The 16,027-nt window shown below is 41.6% G+C and overlaps 1 protein-coding gene across 1 annotated transcript in view; it reads left to right on the top strand.

Annotated features, from left to right (window-relative positions):
• The window catches only part of PUM3 (pumilio RNA binding family member 3), a 40,665-nt gene extending 30,797 nt beyond the window's left edge, over positions 1-9,868 (top strand). Inside the window, exons 15-18 of the mRNA XM_082843260.1 lie at positions 614-836; positions 2,491-2,578; positions 4,922-5,012; positions 8,692-9,868. Coding sequence (XP_082699386.1) covers positions 614-836; positions 2,491-2,578; positions 4,922-5,012; positions 8,692-8,824 — 535 coding nt within the window. The 3' untranslated portion in view covers positions 8,825-9,868. The remainder of the gene's footprint in view (positions 1-613; positions 837-2,490; positions 2,579-4,921; positions 5,013-8,691) is intronic.
• Positions 9,869-16,027: the final 6,159 nt, after the last annotated feature.

Raw genomic sequence — 16,027 nt, 5'->3', positions numbered from 1 at the left:
GATTGTTCATTCATTTTGAGTGGCATGTGCTTCCATAAATCTACTCACATGTGTACACCTCTCATGCTCCCTCCCTCTCTAAAACTCCAAAGGTGAATTCCATTTTTTAGCCTGTAGTTTTGGCAGATTCTTAAAGTTTTTATCCTGAAAAGGAAATGAAAGCATCATGCCGAAAGAACGCCTCTGAGGCCCAGCACATAGCAGGCGCTTGGGTGTGTGTTTTGCTTTATGTTTAAAGCAACTGGTACCACTTAATCAAGTACTGTAGGGAGCAGAATCCATAAAGTAGTCTAAACATGTGTTGTAAGATATTTTGTTATTGTCGTTATTTGGTTTGGGGTTGGTTCGGGATTTTTTTTTTTTTGTATTACACAAGGCAAGCTTCACTTATTGAGCGCTCATTCTGTGCCAGGCACTGTTCAGATCCTGGGGACACGAAGATGAAAGACAGATATCCCGCCCTCAAACTGCTTATCTACATGCACAACAGAAATTAGACAACAGAGCATGGCACAAAATGTTATAAGCCCTTAGAGATTTCTGTGATAATAAAACACCATATTTCCTTTGCTATTTATCTTACCTTAATTCTTCATTCAACATGTTACCACAGTAAGAAAGATACAGAGATCCGCCAACGAGAACTCTTAGAATCCATTTCTCCAGCTTTGCTAAGCTACCTGCAAGGACACGCCCAAGAGGTGGTGCTGGATAAGTCTGCGTGTGTGCTTGTGGCTGACATCCTGGGAGCTGCCATTGGAGATGTGCAGCCCGCCATGAATGCCGTCGCCAGTTTGGCAGCGGCAGAGCTGCATCCTGGTGGCAAGGATGGAGAGGTACTGTGCTATCGTGAGACAGGCGGGAAAGCCACAGTGGCAGCAAAAACTCCAATCACTGGGAACATTGCTATAAAGAGGATTTTAGTGATAATTAACTCACCTCATACCCACAGTACATTTGGAAATTGCGAATTCAAAACAGTGCTGTTAACACTCACTGTCTTCTGATGACTCCACATACCTGTAGAGTAAAAACAAAATCCTCTTAATGCTGTCCGTGATTGACCCAGGCTGTCTTTCCAGCATATTCTGTGTTCTTAATTTTGTTTTGAATTTGCTGTGGACTTTTGCACTTCCTTCATTTGTATGTACTTCTTTTCTCAACCTCACGTGCTACTTATGTTTCCATTTTCCTGCGCTCTTCCTGTAGAAAGCCTTATTAATCCTTCCAGGGCCTTGGAATCCTTCTCCGTGAAGTCTCCCTTAGTTCCCTCTCAATCAGAAAGTTTTCACTCTTTCTGAAAGCTCCTGCCTGTGTTATTTGGGCCTTGTGTTATTCTGCCTGTATCTTAAGTTTCTTGGTTCATGCACTGGATATGTGCTAGGCAGTGGTCAACACCCCCCACCCCCAAAAAAGAGAATACCATTTGGGGAAACACAATACCTAAATAAATATGCACACAAATGATTATTGTAGAATAGAGATACGTGCTGTGAAGGAAAACGCCAGGTTCTATGGGATTATATACAAATGGGAGCCAACCTGTCCTAGGAGGGCTTCCTGAGGCAGCGAAAGCTAAGCTGAGACCCAAAGGACTGGTAGCTGAGTGAAGAAAGAAGATTCTAGGCAGAGAGAAGAACATGTGCGGCCGCCTTGGAGGAAGGAAGAAGCTCGGCATGTTTGAGAACAGGAGACTCAGGGGGCTGGAAATCAGTGAGCAAAGGGAAGAGGAAGGCGGAAGCCAGATCCTGCCAGGCCCTCGCCCCGCGCTGGGTTGTGAGCTCCTGATGGACCCACATGGATGGGGAGCCCACTGTTTTCTGACACAGGAGATGGGGAAAGAAATGGGCCATGGATCTTAGAGACACCCTGGCTCCTGCCCTCACAGGGAAGATCCTGTTAACAAATTGGGACAATGCATGTGTAATGAAAGTTCCTCTGTAAGGACACAGGGCCTGTTGTCTCCCGTGCTGGGCAAGGAGAGGTCCTAGGGGATCTCTGTGCGAGCAGTTGGTATGGCCCTTGAAAAGGAGTGAGGTTAAGCTGAAAGATGCTTTCTTGGCCTGCTCATCAGCTAGTGCTCCTCGGGCATCACCTTAAATGATGATTTAAACATCATTCAGCATTTAGGTTTTAATGTTTCTGCTGTAGTGTTCTGTCCCATCGGTTTCTTTGCTCCTCAGAATTGCGTATGACAATCTGGAAAGTGGTTAGCATGATCTTAAGATGAGCCTGGTGGTGGAGCTGTTCAAACTGGAGCTCATGAAGCTGAATGTGAGCTGCCTCAGTGGCCATGTTATCTTGAATAACCATCTTCATTTCAGTCAGGGTTGGAGTAGATCTCTCGTCCCTCCAGGTGTAGTAGTCATTGTAGATAAAGACCTCTTAAGCCTTTTGGAACTTTCAACTCGCCTGAGACTTTATCCGTATGTGGTGATATAGAGTGGATGAAAACAGCTTTTTAATTAATATGTTCTTGACCCCTCACAGCTTCACGTTGCAGAACATCCTGCAGGACATCTAGTTCTGAAGTGGTTAATAGAGCAAGATAGAAAGATGAAAGAAAGTGGACGAGAAGGTAGGCTGTGCAACTTGACCTTTTCTTGTATTGGATGTGGAATTTCAGTCATATCTGGCATCCCTGAACTTTAAATGCCGGCCATTTAAGTTCAAATGAGAGTCTGTTGAGTTTGTGAGTAAGAAATGATTTAGTGGTTGCAAATAATGCTTTTTCCCCCTGGAAATTTGTCTCCTAGAATCCTTTCATTTTCTTTCCCTTTCCCACCCTCCCTCCCTTTCTCTCCTCCCTCCTCTGCTACTTCAGACTTCAAAACGGGCTTGTCCAACATTCTAAAATGCCATTTTATTCTTTGAGGATGGTGAGAGCAGAGTAGGAGGGCCAGTTTGTGAGTATCGTCATCCCAGTTGAAAAGCATATTTATCTTTAGTTTTGAGGAAAGGATAAGCAGAAGAAAATTATCCTCATCAGAGAATTTTGAACTGGTGCCTATTTGGCATTGAAATATATATGACCAAAGAGCAAGCCAGGCCTTGGCACTTCCTGGTTTTTCATAAACCTTACAGCTGCTCTGTAGAAACTCAGCTCTCAAGAGGAGGACAGCATCTTTTATTTATTGATGAGTGGAAACTTGTGTATCATTCCCCTCTCAGTCCTGTCTTTGACCAGACCTTCTCTTTCTAAATCCAAACTCCATCTGGTATTTTAGCCACTAAAGAGGCTTCCTCCCACTGAGTTAAAACAGTTTGGGCGTTCTGTTACTGTGTCTGAAAAAAGTGACAGATCATGAATTTATGTCTTGAGGCAAGTTGCAGTTCTAGTGGCTAGCGAGGCAACCAGTATAGTAATAGAACTGTTACTTCTCACCCTAACTTTAAGAACAGAGACTTGGGCCTATTTCTCACTGTAAATTTTTTATAAAAGAGGAAGCTTCTGGTAATAAATTTTGAAGAAAAAATAATGTATTGAATTATCTTTTTATTATTAAAAAGTTGGTGCATAGTTGAGCTTATGTCAGAAAAGTTGTCTTGCTTTTAAAATCCAAGCAATTTTCTAGTGACTTTTCTCCTCATTTAAATTGCCCTGGCAACCCTAAAACACATCTGTTTGAACTTGATGTATTTGTCATGTTCATGTAGCACCAAATGAGTGGCTAGCTGTCTTGGTGATCTGTTGCTGTGTAACAAGCCACCTCAAAACTTAGTTTTCAAAACAACAGTCATTTGGTCAGTGTTTGGTGGAGCTCAGAAGCTCTACTCTGAGTCATCTAGGGCTGCTTGTCCTGGGGTTGGATTATCCACTTTCATAATGGCTGGCAGTGGCTAAGTCCAGCAGCCTCGCTTCCTCTCCCTAGGCTGTTGGGTTTCCTCACAATATAGTGGTTGGGTTTTAGAAGGACAGAGTAGGTGCATGGTACTTTCATGATTTAGCCTCAGAAGTTATTTAAGGGCAGTTGTACCGTACTCTCTTGAGTAAGTCAGTCACAAAGGCCCACCCAGTTCGAAAGGAGAAGACATCAGTTCCACCTTTAGATGGGGGAGTGGCACTATTCTAGAAGCATACACAGACAGGAGATATTGTTGTGGTCACCTTTGGAAGACATTGTCTGCCTCACCAGCTGATTTCTGTCCCTCTTGAGCATGTGCCACGAAGAGTAAAATAGTCGTGGGCCTCTTGGCTTTTAAAGGCTCCTCATATTTGGGTATCTTTGAATTTTACGTGCTGCCTACCCAAGATGTTTGCCTTTAAGATGGGTTGTCCCCACCTCCATCTGTACCAGATCCTAGTCTTCAGAATTTCTCCTTTGTCCAAGAGTTAGTTAACACTTAGGTGGCACAGTGAATAAGATAATACACTCTGAGACCTTGGGAATCAGATATACTATAATAACAAAACATGAATCGTATTTTTGATGGGTGAACGAATGTTTAGTATTGTAGAGAGAAATTGCCAGGTGTAAGCCAGAATAGTCATTTGACCGTTAATTGTATTCAAGGCACCTTCTCAGTGAGCATTTTCCTTGAGGGGAAACTTGATTTTAACCAAACACGAGGTGCTGCTGTCAAACATTTACTTCCTGAATAATTTTCAGGTCAGGGTTAAATCATTAAATAGTACAAAGAAATGTAAACATGACCAAGCGAGCATTTTATAAGAAGTCATTGTTTCTCTTGAGTAATTACTGCTAAACATAGCTGAGGATTTGGGTCAGAGTGGAGAGAAATGGCTGTATTAAAAACGCATTACATAAAGCTGAGCTAGAATTTTTAGTGTTAAGTGATACTGGGTGAGAACGCTTTATTAGCTTTCTCATTAAAACAGGTTTCCAGCTTTAAGCGTGGTAGGGAGAGAGATTGGGAGTTTAAATCTGGGTATATGATGTTCATTAAGTTTATTTTACAGGTTGTTTTGCAAAAACACTCGTAGAGCTTGTTGGTATGAAGAACCTGAAGTCCTGGGCTAGTGTCAATCGAGGAGCCATTATTCTTTCCAGGTGTGTAGAAAGTGTGCCTTTTTCTGCTTAGGGTCCTTGTCCTCAATGCCCGTGGGTGCGCAGCATGCTTCCTTCACACTTACTTCTCAGTTCTAATGTCTGTTTCCAATAGTCCAGCATTCCTGTCGGTTACTCCTGGTCTAGACAAGTATACCAAATGTTAGAGAGCAAATGTAACTCTTCCATCAGTCCTTACAGTTTTTCTCATATGCCCTCTTTTGGATCATAGAATTAGGGCATTCACAAGGCATCATTGGATTGTTTCACCACATTTATGGTTTAGGCCAAAGTTTACTTGTATTCTTTTTTAATGGATTAGTTTTGTTCCTGTAAAAACTGACAGAGTTGTTTTTCAAATCGTGACTGACTTTACTGACTTTGTTTTCAACTATTCTAAAAGGATTCGAGAAGCATTTGCTATTAAAGTCTGCATGCTAATTAATCTTTGTTTCTAATTAAAATGATAGAAAACTGATGATTTGTGAATTGAGACATATGCTTAACTTGTATATTGTTGTTTGGACATAGGTTGAGTTTATAATTTACAGGTCATTGAGATTTCCATCTATTCTATTCCCAGATAAGATCCTTTTATTAAGGATATTCATTTTAAAATAGATTTGTGTGTTGTTTTGAAGTAATCACTGTTGATTTTTTTTGCCCTGCTGTGTTATCGAGATTTGGAAAAAGTTACCAGTCTCAGCTTGAATTTCCCACAGTATTTCACATGCAAGTTACTATGCAGTTTAATTTGTATATGTTTATAAATGTTGTAGGCATTTCTTCAATATATATTTTGATTTGGTACACGTATACTCACAAATACGTACATTCCAAACGGGCATTCATTATTTTTAGGTATATCAGTATCTCCAAATATATGGGTGATACGGATCACTAGTTTATTTCTCATTAAAATTAGCTAATTTTCCAGTTGGTGTTGAACAGCCAGAGTCTATTAGCTGAAACATGAACTTTTTGACATGAATTTCTTTACTGGGCATTTGGAATGTTAACACCTACTGACACATTCTTTCATTACACTCAATTAACTAAAAATTATGGCAATGCCGTAAAATTAATTTTTTTTAACATCTTTATTGGAGTATAGTTGCTGATTCACTTTGTTATACAGCTATATGTATACATATAACCCCATATCCCTTCCCTCTTGCATCTCCTTCCCACGCTCCCTCTCCCACTCCTCTAGGTGGTCACAAAGCACCAAGCTGATCTCCCTGTGCTATGCAGCTGCTTCCCACTAGCTATCTATATTTGGTAGTGTATATATGTCAATACTACTCTCTCACGTCATCCCAGCTTACCGTCCCCGCTCCCCGTGTCTTCAAGTCCATTCTCTATGTCTGCGTCTTTATTCCTGTCCTGCCCCTAGGTTTATCAGAGCATTTTTTTTTTTTAGATTCCATATATGTGTGTTAACATACCGTATTTGCTTTTCTCTTTCTGACTTACTTCAGTCTGTATGACAGACTCTGGGTCCATCCACCTCATTACAAATAGCTCAATTTCGTTTCTTTTTATGGCTGAGTAATATTCCATTGTATATGTGCCACAGAACCAGGAAGAAATAGAAAATATAAACAGACCAGTCACAAGCACTGAAACTGAGACTGATTAAAAATCTTCCAACAAACAAAAGTCCAGGACCAGACGGCTTCACAGGCGAATTCTGTCAAACATTTAGAGAAGAGCTAACACCTGTCCTTCTCAAACTCTTCCAAAATGTAGCAGAGGGAGGAACACTTCCAAAGTCATCCTACGAGGCCACCATCACCTTGATACCAAAACCAGACAAAGATGTCACAAAGAAAGAAAACTACAGGCCAATATCACTGATGAACATAGATGCAAAAATCCTCAACAAAATTAATTTTTAAAGATTGCTCATCAATCAGAGCTCCCCTTGGGTGGATTTCAAACATGAGAAGGATACTGTAGGTTTATTATGGAATATTCCTTAAAACGGGAATATGAAATATCTGAACATGAAGTATCTGAGGTTCTAAAGGGAAGTGAAACTGGAGATAAATTAATAATTGATTAATATAATAATTATTTTTATTTGGCGTTAGAATACTGTCATGTGCTTGTTTGGCAAAATTCTTTCCTTGTTTATATTTTTCTTTAAAACTCATGCAGTATGTGTGTGTGCGCGTGTTTGTTTTTGTTTGTTTTGCTATATCTTTTTTAGAGTAAGTGACAAAGTGTCATTCTGGGTGAAAAAATCAGCCTTGTATGCAGTCTGAAAAATAACTCAGGGAAGCATAATTCTCTAGCATTTAAATGCATGAGCTCTAGACAGACTGCCTGGGTTCCAGTCCCAGCTCACTGTGTGGCCTTAGGCAAATTACTCAGCTTTTCTGAGCCTTAACTTTCTTGGATGTAAAAGGAGATTAATAATAATCCTAGGTTGTTATGAAAACTAAATGGGATGATGCATACATAGTGCTTAGCATTATGTTTAATGCGTGTGTTCAGTAAATATTAACTTGTGTCACTATTATGCACTGTGTGACTGTGTGTTTAGCCAAGGTTTATAAAATACGAACACCTATGAGTCACAAGTCTATTGAGAGGGCACTTTACTTTTCAGCTTTGCAGGTGGAAAGCTGTACTTGTTGCTTGTCTTCCACAAGCATGTCCTCCTCTCTGTGGACATGATGGAAATTATTGGGACCAGGGTCTTTCAAACATGCCACGTGATTTCTTTCTGGGTTGTGTTTCAGTGGTCAGCATTTAAACGTGGTCGTGAGGACGTCGGGGGAGAATAGGAAATTCGGCCCTGGGGTTTGGTGGTTGAGTGCCTGTGACCTGGCCCCTATTTAGAGAAAGGGGCCTACTTGTTGCCAGTCTGAAGAGCTCTGCTCACCTGTGATAAAGTACGCCAGCAAGGTCTCAGAGAGCAGAGCTGACCTCATTTTGTTGAATGAGTCACACTGATCGAGTGGTTAACTAGGAGCCCGGCTCTGGCTATAGGTGCTTCAGATACAGGATCACGTGAGCCTCAAAACACAACCCTGTGAAGAAGGCGGGTTCTTTTGTTCCCATTCTGCAGGCCAGGAAACTGAGTCTTTGAGAATTTAAATAGCATGCTCTTGGTTGTATAGTTACTGAGTGGCAGAGGTAGGTTTCAGATCTGGGCAGTTAAGCTCCAAGGTAAAGCTCTTTACGCCTTCACTCAGTGTTTTGGCAATAGAGTTCAGTAAGAAGGCCATTCATTAACTGCTTACCTTTCATGCTCCCCACCGTTCCTCCGTGTACACCTATTCACGCATGTTAATTCAGTCACTCTGAGCATTTCTTGACTGTCTGCTCTGTGTACATGGTGCCATGAGATAAATAAAGCACAGGGTCCTTGCTCCTGAGCTTTTCTAGGTGGAGAAGGAAAGGTAGAATAAATGTAGTGAACAATTTTAAGGCAGGGTGTTCATCCTAAGACAAAGTGAAAGCAGGACCAATTATGTGGTTTTAGAATATAGGCTACTAGCCCCCATCATTCATCTGATCAATGGGAAAAAAAAGTATTTGTAGTTACACAACTTGTCTCACAAGTCAATGAATTTTTTGTACTGTGTGCGAAGGTAGTATTTGCAGACAATCTATGGGTTTTTTATGAAATTTAATTTTTTGTTTGTTAATTTTTGTCTTCTCTCTTCAGCCTTCTCCAGAGCTCTGATCAAGATGTTGCAAATAAAGTCAAAGCTGGATTGAAAAGCCTTATTCCCACATTGGAAAAAAGCAAAAACACCAGCAAAGGAATAGAAATGCTACTTGAAAAACTGACTGCCTAGGTAGAAACTGTTAAGAACAAGTTGGAGTTATTTTTCCTCTTCTGTTTTCCCAGTACAGAAAAGAAGGGCTAGGGTCCATCTTACTGGTAATTTGGGTGCTCTGTATATGTGTTTCTTCTTTGTGTAAGAATCTATTGATAAAATGATTTCTAAAAATGGCCTTTTTAAGAAAAAAATCTCAGCCTTCTCTTTTATCATATTGAATAGTAAGCAAATTACAATGTAAAATGTTTAACAGTCATGCACAGTGAGACCAACCAAATTTATGTAAAATAGTTGTGTGCATTGATTCAGGGGAGAAGACATCTTCAGTGAACAGTAGTCTGAGAGGGCTTCATGGAGGAGGAGGAACCTGAGAGTTTCCTGCTTCAGAGGAAGGCAGGATATGGTAAAGGAGAGCCACGGGGAGTCCTTGGTGGGAGCAGTGAGGTGGCAGTCAATGGTTTTGAACTGAACTTCAGGAAGGCTTGGGGCTTGTTGGGTACAGTCATGGGGATACTCTACATCCAGGACAGCTGCATTCCTAGCTGCCTTATGGATTGGGTGCCATGTTAGATTTTATTTGAAACAAGCCACTCCAGGAAGTTAAGATTTTTAGGAGGAAATGTGCTGAATGAATTAGGGGATCATAGTGGGTAGCAGTGTTAAGGTCATTGTCACAGGAGAAATCTTCCTGTCTTTGAAACTGGGCCTTCCAAGTAAATAGCTCCTTGTAGTGAGACGTTCTCTCTTGGGACTTTCCCTGAAGTAGTTGAGGCCTACAGGGTTTGAGTTAGAAGGATATGCAAATTTGTTAATAGTGCAGAAGTTGGAATTTAAGTACAAGTAGGATGTTTGAATTTTAAAACTACATTTGGCTTCCAAGCAACAAAGCTTGGAAGGATTGGTAAACCTTGGAAGAATTCATAGCCAGGCTCATGTAGCCCTGCCTGTGAATACCTGACTGCTTTCGAAACCGAGCCTTGGGGCTTCCTCTAAGTAGCCTGATGTAACAGGACACCCACTCAGGTCTGTCACTGCAGTTACACCTCAGGTGAACAGCTGTGCCTTTCCTACCAGACCACTGGGTCCCAGGACTACTCCCAACGGATGAGCTGCCAGGACGTTACCTGCTGCCCTCTCCTGTGGGTGCATTGAACCCTGCAGGAGCAAAAGAGCCGATGCCTGTAATTCTCTTTTGGCATGGATTCTCCTCCTACCCCCACCCTGTACCCCGCCCCCCCACCACCACGACCCAGCCAGGTCTAAGGGTAGAGGTGGGACCGTTGGGGGAACTGGGGGTGGTGTGGGAGACAATGGGGAAGAGCTTGCTTTTGTTTGACTGATATATTGTGTGTTTGTTTTCCGTATAAAGGGCCCATTTGGAAAGAGAGGGGGACAGAAATTCTGCTGTTTGTTCCATCTGTAAGACTAAAAAAATAACATCCGTAGTTTGGAAAGTTCGAATATTATGAAGCATATAACGAAAGAAGAAATTCTTCTTCTGCCCCACTCCTCCACACCCCTGCCTTGTCCTCCCCAGAAGCAACGACTTTCAGTTCTTTTTAGCTCTGCTAAGTTTTTAAATATATGATTTTTGTGGGTTAAAAAAAAAAAAATCTATCCGTTTTAGGCATTTTCTTTTAACTTCCTGTTATGGAAAAATACAGATTGAGACTTCACCACCACTGTCTCCCTACTTCTTTTCTTTCCATTTTCCCAGTAGAATTGCATCATCTTTGATAAATTGATGTTCAGTTTATATGATTATGTTGACATCAGTTGTTAAATACTGAAGGAAGTAGTGAGTTGTCATGACATTTCCTATACCATTATTTTTCCTGGAATTAATAAATTGCCTCATTTATTTTTATTTGCTTACTTTCCTACATTCCTATAATTAATTTTTCTCAAACTGTCCATCAGAATTGCATACACTCTTCTCCAGTAGGCATTTTCCTCTTTTTTCAGCCTGGCAAGGCTCACATGTTATTCTGGGGTCAACCCCTTTCCCGATGGCTCCAGTATGTCCCATCTAGTGTGCCTCCAGTGGGTCATAGATGTGCTGAAATTTTAACAGCTTCAGCCCTTACTCCAGCAGGCCATACAAACATTTCCCTTGTGTGGTTCATGCAAAAGATCACTGGTATGAACTAATCCCAGGGGCCCTTTCCTTAAGTCAGTGATGGATTTAGGAAGGAGCCTGGCCAATGGACCTCAGAAGAGAAGTATATTCCTGGGAGAGGTTCCTTTGGTCTCACACCCACAAGGAACAGAGTCCCTTTCCTGCCGGCTGGCTTTAGTATATGCAGAAAGCATACTGAGGATGGCTGAGTAAAAGGTTGAAAGAATCTGAAACTTTGATGTTGAACTGCTGAATAAATCAACTCCTGGAGCTGCCCTACCCCTGAACTTCCTGTTATGTGAGAAAATTAACTTTCATTTATCATTTAGGCCATTTTGAGCTGAATCTTTAGAAACTTGAAGCCAAAATTGTGCTAACCTGTCAGTGAATACTGACTTCCACACTATCCAGTACATCAGGTCAACTGGCAGACACCTCCGCTGGAGCCACCTGGCTTTCTGAGTGTCCTAAGAACCTGCAGCACAGCCGTCCTCATCCCAGGCCTTCCCTTCATGTCTCCTATGGAGAGCCCATTTGAGGATCCCATGCATTTCATTTTCTTGCTTAACATCCTCTTTTGAATGGGGCACAATCTCTAGTAGCATCCTGAGAAAGAATGCATATGAGGGAAAATTTTAAAGTCTGAATGTCTATTCTACCCTTTCACACCTGGACACCTAGTTTAGCTGGATATAGAATTCTAGTTTGAAATTCATTTTGCCTTGGAATTTTGAAGACATTGGTCAATATTTTCTTTGGCTTGCAGAGTTACTATGGAAGTCTAATGCCATTCTTATTCTCAGTCTTTTATATGTGGCCTTTTTTTGGGGGGGGGGTTGTGAGGGGTTTCTTTGAAAGGTTACAGGACTTTTTTTATCCCCAGCCTCCTTGTATTTCAGGATCACGTGCATTGCTATGTGTCATGTGTGTCTGCTCTTTATTCTTCGTGCTGGGTACTTCAGGATTTTAGTCGGAGACGTGAAGCCCTTCCATTTGGGGGCTGTATCTGTATTGTCTCCCTAACCCCCTCCTCCTCCAACCCTATTTTCTCTATTCTCTCTCGTTGAAAGAAATCTGTTTTGCAGATTTCGAATGCTGATTTGATCCTCTAATTTTCTTTTTCAATTCTTTGGCTCTTTGTTTTGCTTTCTGTGAGATATTTCCTCCACTTTCTCTGTCAGCCCTTCCATTGACCTGTTCTTTTCTTGTTTCTTGCATGAAGTATCTCTTAAATCCCTGGGAATGTTATCTTTTTTGTTTGTTTGTTTTACCTTGCTTTCTCTCCTGTGTCTGCACTTTTTGTTTACTTTGGTCTCTCATGTTTGAGACTTTCTGGGAGAGATCTTTGGCTCTCCTTTATATACTTAAGACATTTAAAACTGATGAGAAAGGGGGTAGGCCCTTCTGGACTGTTGACCGCTCATTACACAGGTGATGAGGTATGGGTGCTCCTGTTTCACTGGAGTCCTCCAGATGTCAGGATGCATGGGCCTTGTGTCTGGGCCATTCTGTGCCTCTAGAGGGAAGTCCACCTGGCAGCCAAAATTCTGGGTGCTCAACACTGTGTGCAGATTTTCATTAACCCACCTGCTCTGAGTACAGCACGTCTCCCTCATGTTCTCTTATACCTGGGACCCCCTTGTCTGAAGAAATGGAACCACTGTGAGTCCACAAAATAAACTCTCAGCCTTCTGCCAGTGTGTGGAGTGGTAGTCAACCAGTTTTAGCCAATCCTCCTGTTTTCCATCCTAGGCCTCACTCCAGCTTTTCCCAGTACTTAGCACCTCTACTCGCTGGGATTTTCTGTAGCTCAGAGTGAGAATTAACTTGCTCCTCTGCTTATACGTGGTATTCAGCTTTCTTGGCCCTGATAACTTTCTACGTGGCTTCCTCTTTTTCCAGATATTTGTTGTTGTTCACTCACGATGACTTCTCTCCTGTTTGTTTCTTTCTTTGTTTTGACTTTCTACCATTTTAATTTATTCTTAGCAGAAATCAACAAATGGTTTTAACCAAATTGAGAACAACCTACCTGGGTGAATGGAGGATGTATTTTCCATGGAAAAGTTTCCTGCTTTTGAGAATGTCTTTAATTTTAAAATTTAGCTTTTGTAGCTTTCAGATTGCACCCCATGCTTTTCTCAGGGATCGATCTGACATTGCCTAGAATGAAGGAGAACCTGTTCCCCTTTAAGCCTGGGGTAATGTGTGTTTGCCTAATGGAATAAGGCTTCCTGCTTGCCTGAACGCAAAGGATAGGCTCTTTAAAATATGTGATGGCACTTGTTTCTGTTTGCGATGAAATTTTGAAAAGGTTACATCTTATTTATAGCAGATTAGTCACTCTTAAGAGTACATCTTACAAAGACAAGAGTGTGTGTATATTTTTAGAATAATGGTTAAGAGAGTACAGGGTCTCAGAAAAAGCAGCAACAGTTTATACTGAGCCGCTAATCAAACTATTTCTAAAACTAATGAACTTAAATAAGCACAAAAATCTGCCACTTGAACTTTTTTCTCACCTCTGAAACCGTTTAACGTAAGGAAACAGGTTATAATCATCTCCATCTGTTAAGGACTGAATTCATTGTGTCCCCTTCAAGTGTGTGTGTGGGAATCCTAACCACCACTCCCACTTCTGTACCGTACCTCAGAAAATGACTGTATCTGCAGATAGAGTCTTTAAAGAGGTAATTAGGGTAAAATGAGGTCTTATGGGTAGGCCCTAGTTCAGTATGACTGGTGTCCTTGTAAGAAGAGATCAGGACACACATAAAGAGAAGAACATGTGAAGGCAAGAGAGAAGAGGGCCATCCCCAAGCCAGGGAAAGAGGATTCCAAAAGAAACAAACCCTGCTGACACCTTCATCTTGGATTTCCAGCCTCCAGAAGCTGTTTGAGGAGATAAATTGCTGTTGTTTTCGCCGCCCAGTCTGCGGTATTTGTTAGGCAGCCTTAGGAAACTAAGACACCTTTTCTAAATTCAAAACCTCTACCACCACAGTGCCTCCAAATTCCCTACCCTTTTTCCCAGATGAATTCTTAAGGGTTTAAATGAAGTCAACCAGTAGATACGTTATTTGGATTGGTCTTTTCTGAATGGTAACTAAACGGCCTGCTCTGCTCTGCATTCCAGAGTTTGCAAACAGACACTGATTGCTGTGGGCATGTTTGTACCCAAAACAGTGACTTGGAAGATAGTGCCGATGTTTCCACTTGCATCCCTGTGAAGGAGTGGTGTTTGGAATCTTTCATCAAAATGATTTCTAATGTTTAAACATGGCCTCATGCCCATTGCTGAATGTAAGTGGACGAAGAGAGCTCCAAAAACATGGTAATGAGAAATTTTGGTCCATGCTGTCTTGTTTTTAGGGGAATTAATTCTATCTTGGGGGAAATGATTAGTTCTTCGTTGTGCCGATATGTGATAGCACTTAAGTGGAAGGTGATAGAAATCTGGTAAGGTTATGAGAATCATCTGACTGTGCTCTTGATGACTATAATTAAGCATAATGAATAATTTAGATATTTTAAATGACTTCCATATGCTTGAAAACAGACTTTGCTTTTAGATAGAAATCCTCTTGCATTTAAAACTCATGTTCTTATTGATAAACCTGCCAGTAAACACATTGACTTGCTGCTGTTACATTCCACAGTAGACAGTGATAGAAAGAATGAACATGATTTTTAAAGACCTGTGTAACAGCAAGGAAGTGCTTTTGAGGAAATGGACAAGTCTTGGGTATTATTTTTCTTGCCCAATCAACTATTCTGCCCCATCTGTATTGCTTAATACTTAAATCTAGCTCTAAACATAGATGTGTTGAAACCCATTGCATCTGCGTGTAATGTAACCTGGTGGACGTGTGTTTTGGTCTGGCTGGCACCTCTTTGGGGGCTCCCCTCCTCTCACGTTTCAGTCGTCCCGTTTGTGTAGGGTGAGCCCGTCATGACCTGCCTTCATCAGATGCACGTGACCCAGGGCTCCCAAATCACAGCACCATTCACTTGGCCCCGGTGATTAGTTAATGGGTAAAGTGCGCCTTTTAATAAGTAGCATCAAATCAGAATCTGGCATGGGACCAAAACAAGAGCATTTAGCGCTCTGGGGCTTCACTGGATCACTGTGAGGTTTAACTCAACTTCAATTGAGTTTACATGTGAAAAGGACCTAGAACTGGGCCTGAATACACAGGTTGGGGCTCAGTCCCAGGGCCAGGCTTTCCAGTGGCCAGGTAGAATCATGGGAGATTTGGAGATTGCTGGAAAGCTTTGTTGTCACAAAGCCGTGACTTGGAAGTCAGAGTTCCCATTGTTGAGTTTTTTTGACATCAAACATTGCAGCAACCCTTGCCCCCAAATGCAGTATTACACTTGCACTTTTGAGTTTGTATTGGCTAAGAAATCACATAGGAAGGTCCATGAATTCATTACCACTTTTAAATACATATTTTACAATCAATTTAAAGCAGCTGTGTACGTTTGAAAAGCCTTCACTCCATTTGTAGCTAGGGCTTGGGGCAAGGTAGGGTCTGCAGGCCCCCTGCAGTCTCTTCTGCCCACAGGTTAGGAAGCAAGGGTGAAAGCACTTGAGCCCAAATTGGCTGTTTTTTAAATGCAGATAACCCTGATAGGAACAGCACCTTTAGCTGTAGCCCGTGGTTAACACCTTCCTTTAAAGTCTATCAACTTTTCGGGTAGAATGCTGAGAGCTAGGCAGCTTGGAGAGGGAGTTGTTTCCTTGGGAAGGAGCAAGGGGTAATTTGAGGTCATTCACCTGGGCCAAAAAGCCTAGGAACAGCAGAGAAGTCCAGGGTTTCAACTTGCTTAGTGGTCTTGTCATGCAGAGATGGGTGTGAGTCAGCACCGGGAGACACTGGGCCAACTCCAGGTGATTGCTTTGTAGAGGAAGTTGCCTTGGATTTGTTTGAGAAGCTTGGACCCAGCGTGGGATCTGCCAATTACTAGGCAGGTGATTTTGGTCCTCAGTTTTCTCATCTACAAAACAAGCCACCTGCTTCACGTTCCCTCAATTAGTAGACTTCTTTAAACAAGAACATTCACTACAAATGGGAGGGTTTTTTTTTTTTTTTTTT

This window comes from Leucopleurus acutus, assembly GCF_964270905.1.
Source record: "Leucopleurus acutus genome assembly, chromosome: 7".
Classification (NCBI taxonomy): Eukaryota; Metazoa; Chordata; class Mammalia; order Artiodactyla; family Delphinidae; genus Leucopleurus; species Leucopleurus acutus.
The sequence above is the reverse complement of the archived record's forward strand: the minus strand, read 5'-3'. Positions and strand labels throughout refer to the sequence as shown.